The sequence below is a fragment of the Camelus bactrianus genome, chromosome 5 (genome assembly GCF_048773025.1).
Source record: "Camelus bactrianus isolate YW-2024 breed Bactrian camel chromosome 5, ASM4877302v1, whole genome shotgun sequence".
NCBI lineage: Eukaryota > Metazoa > Chordata > Mammalia > Artiodactyla > Camelidae > Camelus > Camelus bactrianus.
In genome coordinates, this window is record NC_133543.1 from 88,634,868 (window position 1) to 88,649,873 (window position 15,006).

Here is a 15,006-nt window from a genome sequence, read left to right on the forward strand (position 1 = left end):
AAAAGGGAGGAGGTTTAAAAGGGGCTTGATGGAATCAGGAGATGATGAACTGAGAGATAAAGCTATTGGAAAGTACTAGAAGCATTGGGCAGAGAGAACTCTCAGGGGGCAACAAAGGGAGGTGAAGGCAGGAACCAGAGAGCTGGGGAGAGAAGATCCAGGGATGAGGATGAGGGAGGGCTGGCAATGGTAACCTAGAAGGGGGACCAAGTGTTCATTAAGGAAGCAAAGCTAAGGGCAAGGAAAAGGAGCCCTCAGCTCACCCTTGTCCTTCAGACCCATAATGCTGGGCCCTCCAGCATCTCGGCATTGGTCCCTTTTCTCCCTGTCCCAGGGCACCACTTCCCCAACTGTGCTTATCAACCCTATTCTCTGTTCTTAAAAAATCCTATATTTGGGCTCCTCAATTAAGTCCTTCTAGCAAAGGGATTGTTGGAAAGGGAAAGATGTGAGAACGTGGGGTCTTCCTCCTGGCAGCTAGCAGCACTTCCTTTATCAAGTTCTTCTCTTCTCTCTGCTCAGCCCCTTTCCTCACTCTCCACTGTTGCCTGGGGACGAGTTCTGCTCCCTCCACTGTCTTTCTGGGCCTTACTCCTCCCCACCCCAGCTCCCCTGAGGTAAGGTCCTCTGGAGAGGGAGAAAGGGATGGTACATATCCTTTCCTTTTGCACATCTCAGGAGCTGAGTCCCTGGAGTGGGAGTACTGGATTACTGAAGGAGTAGGGGGCCACAAGATCAAGGGATTCAGAAGCCCAGGCTGAGTCTCCATCCTAGCTGTTTGAAGAAACTGCATTGTCATCAGCCCCTTTATAGGGCCCCCTTGGAGATATGGGATACAATGACCTTGCGTTCTAGGACCTCTGCCCTTGATTTTTACCGGGGAGACCCTAGAACTCAGCCATCTTGGCACCCTGTCCTATGTCTCATCACCTTTCAGCTCCCCCTACCCCGCCCCACCCCGAGTTTGGAGGAATCTAGGGAGGTTTACGTTGCTGAGAGCCTGAGCACCCTCCTCTTTATCTCCTGGGATGAACTGCAGAAGGCAGGCCTCACACAGATGCTGTGCACATAAGACTGAGCCCGTCAAGCAGAAACAGATTAGAGAGAACCAGACAGGGCTGGAGCTAGAAAGTGAAACAGATTCACAGAACATATTTTATTTAGAATCAGAATCATAGAATGGAAGAGGCTTTAGGAATAATTTTTAAGTCCAATCCCCAAGATATTTTCTTATTCCTTTAATATTCATTTTTTGCCTTATAATAAAAATATACAGAATGCCTTCATTTTAGCATGAAGAAAGGGAGGCCCAGAAAGCTAGAAATGACTTCCCCAAGTGATACAGTTTATAAGATGTGGACAAGAACTCCTGCCTCCTGCCTCTGACACTATGGCCTCTCAAAAAAAGATAAAATCATCAGAAAAAGATAAAATCAGCCAAAGTGCTGAAAAGTCGGAGCATCATTGCCTGAGGGTGTTCCCCTGAAGATGGGGCTCATCTTCCCAGGAAGGGTCAGTGCAGGGCTCATCTCTAAGGTGAAATTGGTGATGATCCTCACCAACAAGGCCATGTTCTGGCACAGGCTAAACCCTGGTCTAATCCCTCCAGTTCTTGGTCTACACCTACAGCTCTTGACTTAAAGAGCCCTCAGAAATATCCACTTAACTGGACAGGGTGCTGTTCTAGGTAACCTACAGAGTGATGAGACAGACAAGGAGCCTGGCCTCAGGGGATTTCTCATCTAAGGGAGTCTAGTACATCCACACTGTCCCAGAGGAGCACGTATATCCATGGGAAATAGATGAGAACAACATAAAGAGATTAATGTAGATAAGTGAATCAATCACAGAACATAGACCCTATACATAATCCAACCAGAAAAGCACACTTGCAGATGTGGGTAGGAAGCCACTCTCCTTCCCTAAAGCCATCTTTTCATTAAGTCTTCCTGGTTTCATCATGTTTGTCCCCCTGTATCGACATAACCCGCATAACCCACCTCTCTCCTCCCTTAATGCTGCCAGCTTTTTAACAACAGAAATGCCTTTATTCTTTATGGATTCGTTTTTATTATTTTGCTTGTCCTTTAAATTCCATCCATATCCATCTTGCACATCTTGGACTGGGGACTCAGAGCCCAGCCCTTAACCAGGTTGTTATGTAGCAGCTGCTGGTGGTGGGGAGAGGTTAGAAAGATTGATGTCAGAGAGGGTACCAGGTCCCTCCCAATTAGCCCATAATAGTTTCTCGGAGGAGGTGGAATTTCAAGAGCTTTAAGTAGGCAGGGTGGTGGTCTGAGGAAGGGTCCTGTCACAGTAAGAGGAGCTCAGAGATTCAAGAGGGATAATAGGACCTAGGAGGGTGGTGAGTATGTAAGTGAGAGAGAGAGGCAGGGAAAGATGGAGAATGAGAAGTGGGAGTGAGATCTTCTAAGGCACCTGATTTGGGGACCTTGAAGCAGAGGAGGAAATTCTTGATTCTAAGAGGACTGCTGGGCCTGGAGTAGGGATACCATGGTGGTGACATCTGTGGGTGCTGCATAGAATCTTGTCCTAAATGATACCAACAATAGGCCTTACATCAATGAGGGACTCCTGGGAGCAGAGCTGGGAGGGCCCACGTGCCATTCAGATCCACGTGCCGGTGTTTCTGCCTGTGTACATCAGTCTCTGTGGGGCCTGTCCTTAACCACTGGTGAACCAGCTGTTCCTTGGGTGTCAGATAAAGGCTGACTCAGAAGGCCTTGTAGGAGGAAGTGGGACCAATTACAGATGCTGAAAAGAGGGAATATTTTTCTGCAACTATGGGGAGAATGAGAGGTTGGGCAGGTCAGCTTGGGCTGTGAGAGAATAAAGATCAGATCTAAGAGAGCAGGAGAATCCCTGCTGAGAAACCGCACATGGCGCTGAGTCAGGAAGGGGTACAAGTTGGCATGTGTACAGTGGAAAAAGATGGGGAATCAAGACAGCCAGACCACAGCCACCCTGGAGTGGGAGCTGGAGGGGGCTGTGAGACAGCTGAGAAAAGCTGATGCCTCAGATGGCAGCCCAAGGGGATTCTAAAATAGCCTGCCTGGAGTGAGCTAGGCACACACATGTGTACCTACCAATCTTGACAGCAGTGGATCCTTGGAGATGTGTTGGTGGTCCATGAGGATCATGGAGGTGATTCCAGGGCCAATTCTGAGGATTCTGCTGAATCCTTAAGTAAAGGCTTCACTACCAAGAAACCCATACTCACGTCTAAGGCCCACTTAAGAAGCCAGAAGACTCCTCTGATGGGAAGCCACAGAGAACAGGCCAGGAGAAGGGTGGATACAGTCCTACAAGGCAGATAACAAAGCCCCAGAACCAGCTGGGCTCAGGACGTTCTGCAGGCCTGGAGAGTACCAGATCCAGAACAAAGGCCTGTGGGTACTGAGGAGGGAACAGACAGACCCAGAAAGAAATGGGTAGGACCCAGACTAACAGCTTGCAGCTAGGAGTAGGGACAGCTAGGATCTGAATGGCAGGGAGCCTGTAACAATGAAACGCCTCAACCTGAATGCAGGGCTGGGCTGGAGGTGGAATCAACTATCCTGGGCCTCAGTAGAGAAGGCCCATCTACTGTTCCAGCCTGGCAGAACAACTTCCAGCTTTTCCCAAGGGACCAACCACCCATCACTCACCCAAGGGTAGAATGAGGGTGTGTTGCAGGGGTGGGGAGAAAGCACAAGAGGAGATGCCCAGGGACCAGAGCTCAGGGCTTCTCACCCCTCACTCAGCTGCAGAGAATCAGGTCGGCAAATGGTGGCCTCAGATACATATCTGAGGGTCTTGCCACCCCCAGAGTAAAGGCCTCCAAGAAGGCGCGTTGTAACCTTCAGGAATGCCAGAGCCCAATAGCACCCCATCACAGGCAGACCAAGAAAGCACTTGCTGCAGCCCTCCCTAGTGGCCTGGTAGGGGAAAGGGTTGGGAGGAGAGCTAAGAGAGTATCGACCGATTGCTAGATTGGAGGAGCTGGTGCAGTGCGACCCAGTTGGGGCCAGGGCTCCCTGATAAGGGCCCTCCTTGCCTACGCTAACCCCCAACACATTATGAAAAGGAGGGAGAAACTGTTCCCATGGCATCTCTGCTACCCCGATCCAATGCATCAAAACAAATTGAGTCAGGGGCCTAGGACCTGGAGGGGTAAGTGGGAGAAGCTCTCCAACCCCCACCCCCCCGATCCGCCAGCTCTGACCCTCAGGGGGCTCTCGAACTAGTCTTCTCCTCCTTTCCCCTTTCTAGAGAAGGGAAAGGACTAGAGACCGAGGTGGGGGAATGGGCGGGACTTGAGGTTGGCATGAGAGATACTATTGGTCAGTGGAGCTGCCAGTTAGGAGGGCAGTTGGGCCGAGGATTGGCTGCGTGAGGCGGGGCGCGGCGCGGTCAAAGACCGGCCCAAGGGGTGGAGCTGACGCTGCAGCTGGCGCAGCTCAGACTCTGAGCAGCCGCCGAGCAAGCCAGGCAGGCACCTTTCACTGCCCGTTCCCGCGCCCGGGCCGGGGCTGGGCCCCCACTGCCGGGTCCCCCGGGGCTGCAGCGGCGGCTGCGGCGGCGGCAGCAGCGCCGCCCGCGGTTCCTGCCGGGGCCCGGGCGCCGGCCCCGCTCTGCACAATGGGCACGGTGCTGTCTCTTTCCCCAGCCTCCTCGGCCAAAGGCCGGAGGCCCGGCTCGCTACCCGAGGAGAAGAAGAAGGCGCCGCCCGCGGGGGACGAGGTGCTGGGGGGCTACGGCGGGCCGCCAATAGTCAAGGGCGGCAAAGGCGAGAGCCGGCTCAAGCGGCCGTCCGTGCTCATCTCGGCGCTCACCTGGAAGCGCCTGGTGGCCGCGTCTGCCAAGAAGAAGAAAGGCAGCAAGAAGGTGACGCCCAAGCCGGCGTCCACTGGCCCCGACCCCCTGGTCCAGCAACGCAACCGCGAGAACCTCCTCCGCAAGGGCCGAGACCCCCCTGACGGCGGCGGCGCCGCCAAACCCCTGGCGGTGCCCGTGCCCACTGTGCCGGCGGCCGCTGTCACCTGCGAGCCGCCGTCGGGGGGCAGTGCCGCCGCCCCACCGCCAGGTTCCGGTGGGGGGAAGCCGCCACCGCTCCCCCAAGCCCCTCAGGCAGCGCCGCCAGTACCTGGCGGCTCTCCGCGGCGTGTCATCGTGCAGGCATCCACCGGCGAGCTGCTGCGCTGCCTGGGCGACTTCGTGTGCCGACGCTGCTACCGTCTCAAGGAGCTGAGCCCCGGCGAGCTGGTGGGCTGGTTCCGCGGAGTGGACCGCTCGCTGCTGCTGCAGGGCTGGCAAGACCAGGCCTTCATTACGCCCGCCAACCTGGTGTTCGTGTACCTGCTCTGTCGCGAGTCTCTGCGCGGGGATGAGCTGGCGTCCGCCGCCGAGCTGCAGGCCGCCTTCCTCACCTGCCTCTACCTCGCCTACTCCTACATGGGCAACGAGATCTCCTACCCGCTCAAGCCCTTCCTCGTGGAGCCCGACAAGGAGCGCTTCTGGCAGCGCTGCCTGCGCCTCATCCAACGGCTCAGCCCGCAGATGCTGCGACTCAACGCCGACCCCCACTTCTTCACGCAGGTCTTCCAAGACCTCAAGAACGAGGGCGAGGCCGCCGCCGGCGCCGGGGGTCCACCCAGCGGGAGTGCGCCCACGGCCCCCGCCTCATCCTCGGCCGCCAGGGACAGCTGCGCGACCGGAGCCAAGCACTGGACTATGAACCTGGACCGCTAGGGATACCTAAGGGCAGCTCCCGCCCCCTCCCCCCACCCCAGCCCCTGACACACACTCGGAGTCCCCGGGACCATCAAGCTGCCGCCGCTGTTACCGCCGCTCCGCGCCGCGGCCGGAGGAGGAGCCGCCCCTGCCCAGCACGGGAGGGTGGAGGCCAGGATGCCAGAGGCCGCGACGTCTGGATTTGCTGGGCGCAGGGTGGGGGTGGGGGATGAGCGCGGAAGGGGAACCTCAACCTCACCCTTTTTATCTCTCTGCGTCCCCATCTCCCCAATTCTGCCCGGGTCTCCTCCTCCTTCCCTTCTGTGTGTGTCTGGAAATCCGTCTCCCTCGGTTTTACCCATTTCTTCATCTCCTTCCTGTATCTTCACCTTCCCTCCTTCCTTCATCTTCTGACTTCCTATCTCCCTCCCTGCCTTTCCATTTTCCGTTCCTTGGGTGTGTATTTCCGTCTCCATCTTACCCCCTATCTGACTCTCTCTCACTGCCCCTTTCTCTTTCTGCACCTGTTTCCCCATCTCCCCTTCTCTTTTCCTGGCTCCTGGCATGTGTCACCATCTTCCCTCCTGTCTGCCTTCCCATTCCGCCTGTGTCAGCTTGCATTTATTCCCCCGACTGAGCCCCCGTACTTCCCTCCCCTGACCAAAGGGAACATTAGTTCTTAATTTGGATCGGCTGAGGTGCGGCGAGAAACTGCAGCCCCAGGAGCCGCGACAACCACCAGGATGGTCCTTCGCCCCACCCCCACTGCCTCTCCCTACCTTTTCCAACGTGTTGCATGCCGGGAGTTGGGGGGAGGGGGATGCCAGCTTCAGGAGGCTGAGGTTTGGGAGAAAATCAACCTAGGAGGTCACCCCCGGGGCGGCGGCGGTGCCTCAGCGGAAGGGTGGGTGGAGACAGAAAACTCTTCTTACTCTGAGGGAGGGGCACCCTTCTTTATCTTTAGGTATTTTTGTTTTCCCCCCTTTTGATTTATGTGGTTGTTTCCAGAGGGAGGGGGGAAGGGGGGTGGTTTGGGCCGGGAGCTGTCTGAGGTGCTGATCTGAGGCCAGACCGGAATTCTCCCGGGAGGGTACCAGGGACTGGGTTGGGCCTGGTGCCGTATCCAAGGTGCCAATGATGCGGGCCGACGGCGCGGGCCGCATTGTCTGTCTGTCCGTCTGTCCGGGAGAGAACTATAAAGCGCTGGAAGCGCCTGAGGATGTGTTTGCGCCGGCCTTTTTTTTGGGCCCCGGGAGGGAGGGAGCTGGAGTGGAACTGTCATAGGAAGGGCAGGAGGGCCCCCATGGGCCTAGTGGGGAAGTCGAGTCCCTAAGAACTGCTGCTCTTTTCGTCTCTTTTCCCCGCTCCTTGGCTTCCATTTTACAGAGAGTAAAGTGAGGGAGCCAAAGTTTGAGGTCTGGTGGCAAAGCTGATTTCCCGCCCCACCTTCCCTGCTTTCAAATTGTTTGACCTACCTACTCATTAATGTCCAGGCCATTTAGGGAATAAGTGATAAGGACAGCAGAAGTTCTTCCCCTTTTACAGAGTGGTTCATTGAAGCAGCACCAGCTAGTTATTATTTTGCTTTTCTCTTCCTCCTCCATCTCTCCTGCCATACATCCTGTCAACAGTCCAGTTAGACTTGACTAAGTCTGTCTTCACCACTCTTAGGCAGGTCCGGAATGCCACACTTAGCCCCATATGCTTCCCCCCAACCCACAGAGGTTCTTCAGCCACGTGCCCACTCAGGGAAGCCTTGAGAAGTCCATCCCAGCTTGAAATTCAGACCTGGCCCTTCTTCCCCAGAGAGGCTAGAGCACAGGCAGCCTGGGAGAGGGGCACCGTTCTTTGGGGTTGAAAGAAGAGAAGTAAGCTATTTAGCCTGAGATTCCTCTTTGGTCCCCATTGCCTTCTTTACCTCATTGCTACGCGCCCAGTTCACTATTTCATTGGTCCAAGGAGACCTCCAGTAGAGCACTGGCGTCTCTGACCCTAGTCACCACCGAGACCTCCAGGATTCAGAGAATCTGTGAGGACCACAAAGACAAGGCCCGGGGTCGCTGTCCGTGGTGCTGACGGGCGCGCACGGGCAGAGTGAGGACTTGCAGAGGCAGGAGGAATTGCAAGATTGGTCTCAGTTAGGTTTTCTGGATAATTTGGGAGTAGGGTGTGATCTAGTCTTGTGGCGAGTTACAGGAGTCTGGCTCAAGAACCCAGGAATACCGGCTTATACTTGCCTTCCTAGGAGGACAGACCTCGACTCTCCCCCTGCCTCAGCCCAGCGCCCTTTCACCCAGCCTGGAGCCGGAAATCCCCAATCCAGATTTGTGAATCGAGTTCCCGGGGGTGAGGTGGGGAGCGCTGGCGGAAGGGAAGGCGGGAGCAGCCGCCCATTGGCTGGAATTTGGCGCAGTCAGCGCGGTGCCGTCATCTCTCTAGGTTTGGGAGGAGGGAGGAGCACTTGGGTCACCCCGCGGCTGTCGCCATAGTAACCAGACTGAGCGGGCGGGGCCACCTCTCCACTCTCTTACCTCTGGCGGGGCTTTGGGGAGAACAATCCAGGTCTGTCTTATTTGAAACTAGTTAGTGAGACTACTTGATAGGGATTTCTGAGTTAGAAGAGCCTAAAGGGGATGGGAAAGAGACCTGAGAGCCTATAGAAACCCCCAAATATCCTGCCCTTTGGGGGGGGCTCAATATACTGCCCCTGAACGCATATACATAGTAACATCCGTTACTACACACACACACACACACACACACGCCTCCAAGAACCTGTGGTCTGGCACTTGGAGACCTAGAATGAGGAAAAAGTCTCAGTGCGTGGTGTCAAATTAAATCTCACTTTCCTTGCCATACCCCAAGGCGTGAGACTCTGCCATAATCCGATTAAGTGGTGAGGGACTGGAGGAGGATCAGCCTGAATACGTGGAAGAATTAGCCTCTGGGTCAAACTTGGTCAGATTCCTATTTTCTCAGGGAAGGGCAGTTGTAAGGAGAAGGACTCAGAACAGTCTTCTGAGAAGGCAAAGTGAGAAGGCAGTAAATGCAGAAACAGTGCCTTCTCTTTATTGCCCATAAGTGAACCTCAGGAAAGTGAGTCCAGGCTAGGAAGGGAGGTGGTAAAGAGGTCCCAGAGCTCTCTTAGACAAAGATCAGCAGGGGTGAGAGATGGACTGAGGAAAGAATGGAGATAGAGAATAGGAGACAGAAATCCAGCTGGAGCCATGACTCAGCACTTCCCCTCAGCAAAGGACCGAGGTGACTCCCAGCACAGGGGCAGCAGAGAGAGGAGGGGATCAGGAAAGTAAATGGGCAGGTAAACAGTGATCTGACATTTGCATGATAACATGTATTTATATACAACACATTTTAACACAGAAGTAGATACATAAGCATTTATATTGATAAAGTTTCTTTCAGTCATAACATATACACATCTCCACTCTCCTTCCCTGACCCTCTTCCTAGAGCAGAGGACATTCTGTCCTGAGAGCTCTGCTTGCCTGTCCCTGGAATACTTTGGCACTTAATGGGAAAGGAGAAATAGAAAAAATCACAGACATGGAGGGGGAGTGGTTGTCACGGTAACAGCTTTTCCTGCCAGGCAAGGTGCCCAGCAACCAAAGCATCTGGCAGTATCCAAGGGACATCCTATGGCCTCTACCCACTGAGACTCTGCCTCAGGTGCCCAGATGAACATCTCCAGATTTCTACAACAGAGGCCACCAAAGCAGCCCCTTTGACTATGTCACCATGACCAGGGACAGCTGGCAGCCAGGTTTGGGGGCCTGACCTTCATATGCCCCACCTTAAGTGCTACTCCTGACCCCTTTATACATCATAAACAACATTTGCCATGAGGGCCTCAAAACAGCAGGTTAACACTTTAAAGACCTTTATTAAAACCATTGTTTTCCCTCTCAACACCTTCCCTCACCAGACACCCAACAAGAAGGTCATCTGTACCCACACAGGTTAGGTGTATAAATGTGGGATAGAAAAAATAGAGAAAAAAAAAAGTTCAGTGTGATGAAAGACTGGGTATAAGATAGATAAACTCCAGGGCATAGTCTCAGGATTCAAGTTCCTTTGACCTTAGTTTAATACATCCAGGAGTTTTTTAGAAGCCCTCCCTCTGTTGCACTTGCAGCTTTTCACTCCAGCACCATCCCCACCCCCCACCCTCCACCTCCTACCTCTGTCTCTTCTTTTTTTTCTTCTTAGCATTCATGTTTAACCTCTCAGTTTCTTGTTTAAAATTCTTCCAATCTAGTTTGGGCTTTCAAGGTTTCCTCCTCTCCCTGGATTCTTCCTACTATTTCTTTAGCAATTAGCTGCTCCCAAGGTCTCTTTCTACTTAGTGATAATTGCCCATAGTAGTTACCTCCCTTATGAGATATTTTCCCCGTGATCACAATCTCCTGTGACTGATATTTAGCATCAAGCCCATAAAATTAGTCTCTCTGTGTGCTTTTTTATATATGACAACCTAAAAGGAAGGAGAGGTAGTGATAAACAATGTAAATAAGGGAAATAAGTAGTTCTTTATAACCTTTCTACTCCTGTTAAAAATAATTTACAAATCATTCCAGAAAAGCACAGAATATCAAGAAAAGCCTAAGAAAGAAGAGTAATGATGGAAGGGTTACCCTACCAGATATTAAAATTTATTATAGAGCCCAAGAAACTAAAACATAAGGCACTGATACAGGAATAGACATATCAATAGAACAGAATAGATAATTCAAAACTAAACTCCAGCATATGTGGGAATTTAACATATGATAAAGGCACCATTTCAAATCCATCGGGAAAAGATAGATTAGTCAGTAAATGGTTTTGGTACAACTGGGCAGTCATTTATATGAATAAAAAAGTTCAATCCTTCCTCATTCTTTACCCCCAAATAAGTTCCAAATTGATTTTTTAAAATTTAAAGAAAAAAAAGATAAACTATGAAAGCCTTAGAATAGGAGACAATTTGAAAGTATCTATTAGAAAGTTAAATACATATACTTTTCTACTCCAGAATTCTAATTTTTCACATTGACCCTAGAGAAATACTTAAATATGTGCACAAAGAAACATGACAAAGTTTTTTACATTGATTATTGTTTAGAGAGAGATAAACTGGAATCAACCTAAATATCCACCAGTAGGTTAGAGGTTAAATAAACTTTGATACGTTCAAATTACTGAATACTACAGTATTCAGTTTAAAAGAATGGATTGGACTGTATGTATTGACCTGAAAGATCTCCAAACATGTAGTATCATTAAAATTTGCATAACAATACACATAGTACAATATAATTTATGCAAAAGCAAAACAAATCACACTAAACTATAATTTTTCTGTGTGTGTGTGTGTGTATAATAGAACCTTAAGAAAGATACACATCACTCTTAATAAGTGACTTCTGAGAAGGAATTGTGGTATTATCTATAGGACTTTTATCTTATCTGTGGAGTTTAATTTTTTACAGTAAAAATGTATTAGTACATTATTTGCATAATTAGAAAATGGTAATTAATATATGACAGTCAAATATTAAATAAAAATACTTGAAGAAAATATGGGTTATTTATTATTATTATTATTATTATTATTATTATTATTATTACATCTTAGGTTGGGTGGAGAACATCTTTTTAGAGATAGAAAGATCTTAAAGAAAAAGATTCATCTGACTCCATTTAACCTTTCAAATGCTAAAGAAATAGAGAAAAAAAACCACAAACAAGATTGAAAAACAAGTGACAAGCTAAGAGAACATATTTGCAACACAATATATTTCCAATAGAAAAACAATTCAAACTGTGAAGTAATTCACACAAAAATGTAAGTAATCAATAAACACATAAAAAAATACTTGACTTCACTTTGACCAAAAAAATTCAAGTCAAAACACTAATGGGATATTTCATCTTTTATACTGACAAACATTATAAAAATGGAAAATCCCAACCATGAGTTTAAAAAATGGGGAAACGTGCACTTCCTCACACTGTTGTAAACATACATGTTATTTCAGTCTTTTTGGAGAACTACCTGACTATGGATCAAAATCTGAAAAGCAGTGTGCTCTTTGTCCCAACTACCACATTTCCAGAAATGTGCCCTAAGGAGATAAGTGGGAAAGGACCTGACACAAAGATGCTTATCATAACGTTATTTATAATAATAAAAAATTGGATACATCAGTAGGAGATTAAGTAAATTGTGATAGATCAATATTCATTGGGATATTATGGACCATTAAAGTGATGCAATAATCTATACTTATGGACATGAAAAATGACCATGACAAAGTGAAAATAGCAGGTTAAAAACAATATAATGTGGTCCCATTCATGTAAGAAGAGAGAGATCTTTAAATAGCTTTCCTCTTCCTGTCATTCAGATCTCAACAGCACCTCTTTGTGATGAATTCATCTCAGCCTGCCCCATAGTCACTCTTCACCACATACCCTTGATTTAGTTCTTTGTGACATTTGTCCCCACCTGATAATTTTTTGTTACTTATTTATTTTGTATCCTGTCAATAAAAGGTCTGTCTTCTTCACTGCTAGATTCCCTGCACCCAGCAGAGTGCTGGGCACACAGCAGGTAGTCAATAAATATATACTGATCAGTGTGTGTGTGTCTGTGTGTGTGTGTGTATGCAGCAACAGAAACTTTTAGGATGTTTACTAAAATGGTAATTATTGTTCTAAGTGGTGGGATTTTAAATTATTATTTTACTCTCTTAATACTTTTCTGAGTTTTCTAGTTGATTACAATGAATTATACTATTACTACTTTAAAAGGGAAGAAAAATCATAAAGAAGGAAAAATAGAGCGATAGAAAGAAGAGAAAAAAAAAGGGAAGGAGGAGGAAAAACATGAGGCTGGGCAGTGTCTGGAAAGGGAGAAACACACATCTACAGCCCTGCCCTCCTCCTCTTTCAAACATCTCCAAAGTCTCTCCACTCGCATCCCCCTTCTCAAGCTCTTTCCAAATCCTAGGGTTTAAGAATGTCCCTGGACAAGGGAAGTGAGACACCTCTCTAGCCCAGAAGGCATGTGTGTGTACATGCACAGCACATGTACAGTACATGCACGCACACAGAGTATGGACACACACATATACACACTTACCCATCCATCCAAGACCATTTAAAGAACACTTCTCTATCTTTTGCGTAAGTACCAAAGAAGACCCACTGTCCCTTATTCAAATAGAGGACAGGGTGGCTGAATGACCTCCAAGGACTCCTTTCTATCCCCTGACATTTAAAGACAGTGTGGTGTGATGTACAAAAGACTAGGAGTCAGAGGTTTGAGTCCCTACTCTACCATTTACTAGATGTTCATCTAAGGTAGTTATTCAACCTCTCTGAATTTCAGTTTTCTCATCTATCAGACAGAAATGAGACTTTTAGATTTGTAGTGTCTTATCAAATGACTGTGATAGGAATGAAAATGTTGTTGTTGTTGTTGGGGTAGCAACCATTGTTATGGTAATCAGCACTATTAATAAATATTGACAGAAAGATTAAGGGATCAAAACAGAGTCCAGAATGGAGTGCTGAGCTGCTCTGGCCAGCCTGGGCCTCCCATGAGAAATCTGTGACCTGGATGACATGTGTTTACTCTTTGATGCCAGGTCTCGACCCCAGTGGGACCCACGTGTCTCTCTCTGTAATGCCAGCCAGGGGACTTGCTTCAGCTGCTGGTATGTAGATACTTGTGCCAGCCTGGCCAAGCACAGCAGCATTCCTGAGTTTAGGCCTGTGGGCAAGGAAGCCAAGCTTCTCTTGGGACCCCCATCCCAGGGATCCCCCTGCCTCAGCAGAGAAGAACAACTGAACCCTGCATCCAAAATTCACCTGCATCTTGGGGTCATCTTAGGACACTAGACCCGAAGGATCTTCAAACTGTGAGGACATGGAATAGCAGGCACATATGTGTGTGCCAAAGCCTGTACTAACAGCTATGCTATTACGTGTAGTGGAAATATGCTAAGATTTGCAGTAAATCTGGGCCCTGCCATCTCCTCACTGTGGAAACTTCACTTTTTTTCCCCTCATCTGTTGTACAGGAATTAAAGAGGCTGTTGTAAGTATCTGGTGAAATCACATATTGATGTGCTTTGTAAGCTGTAAAGCACGGTACACATATAAGGTGGTCCTGAACCTGGCCCTTAGGTACATGGTTACTGATGTGGCCAGTGCACAGATGTGTGTACAGCATGGACCCTAGAACTTGTCTCTCTGCCTCTGTGTGTGAAAGGTAGAAAACCAAGAGGAAAGAGCTGGGGAACTGGGAAGGTGAATACAGGAAAGGAAAGTGAGAACCAGAGGTTACCATCAGAGCCTGGACCCTTCCTCACTTTTCCCATTCATCTCCCCATTTAGTGTCGCCCCAGATCTCTCTATGTTCCAGGATTTTTAAAAAAGGACAGCCTTGCCTGGAGCCTCCCTGACAACTTCCTGCTGGGTTGCTAAGCAACCTGGCCTCCTCTTTCAGAAAAAGGAACCCAGGGTCTGGCCTTCCAGCATCCTTCAGCTACTTCCTCCTCCCCCAACCTCACAGAAACTCAAGAAAGGATCTTCTCTGACTCATGGAAGGAGAATTGAGGTGCAGAGCTGGGGGAATTAAGTTGGGGGAGGTGGTTTGAGCTCCCAGGGCAGATCTGTGTTCTGGGCTGGTCAGTGCTGGAGGGATGACAGTTACGGAGCAGCCCTCCATGCTGGATCCTTTAGGCATATGCTCTGCCCCTGCAGCAAACCAACAAGGTAGGTGTAATCAGTGTCTCCATTTTATAGATGAGGCCACTCAGGCTCAGAGAGAAGTAACCTTCTCATTCCCACAGGGAGTAGGCAGAGATTGGGTTTGAATCCATGTCCCCCTGGGCTCCTGCTGCTCCACCATGCCATTTGAGATAAATGCAAGGGTCACATTGGGCACAGGAGCTTCTAAAATATATTTCTCACTCTGTTATTTGTCTGAAACCCAAGCAAGTGCTGGAATTGGGAACCTGTCCTGGGGTTGGGATAAGGTTTGGGGAAATAGTCCTGTCACTTCTTAGGCCTCTCAGAATCAGCTCATTCCTCCATGAGAGATGATCAAGGAACTAAGGGGTGGGGAAGGGAGTGAAAACTTGGCTGTGAGGGTTTGAATCATTTGGCAGCACTGTGACTCCAAGCAAATTATTTAATAGTTTGTGCCTCAGTTTTCCTCATCTATAGAATGGGAATAATACTAGACCCAACTCCAAAGGGTTG

The 15,006-nt window shown here is 49.2% G+C and overlaps 1 protein-coding gene across 1 annotated transcript; it reads left to right on the forward strand.

Moving 5' to 3' along the window:
• The first annotated feature begins 4,492 nt into the window (after positions 1-4,492).
• Positions 4,493-6,867, forward strand: CDK5R2 (cyclin dependent kinase 5 regulatory subunit 2). Its single transcript, XM_074363233.1, has one exon. It carries the CDS (start codon positions 4,642-4,644, stop codon positions 5,749-5,751), a length of 1,110 nt encoding a protein of 369 aa, XP_074219334.1. The 5' UTR covers positions 4,493-4,641; the 3' UTR covers positions 5,752-6,867.
• Positions 6,868-15,006: the final 8,139 nt, after the last annotated feature.

Coding starts and splice junctions, on each gene's coding strand:
- CDK5R2 (XM_074363233.1), top strand. CDS start 4,642: ATGGGCACGGTGCTGTCTCTTTCCCCAGCCTCCTCGGCCAAAGGCCGG.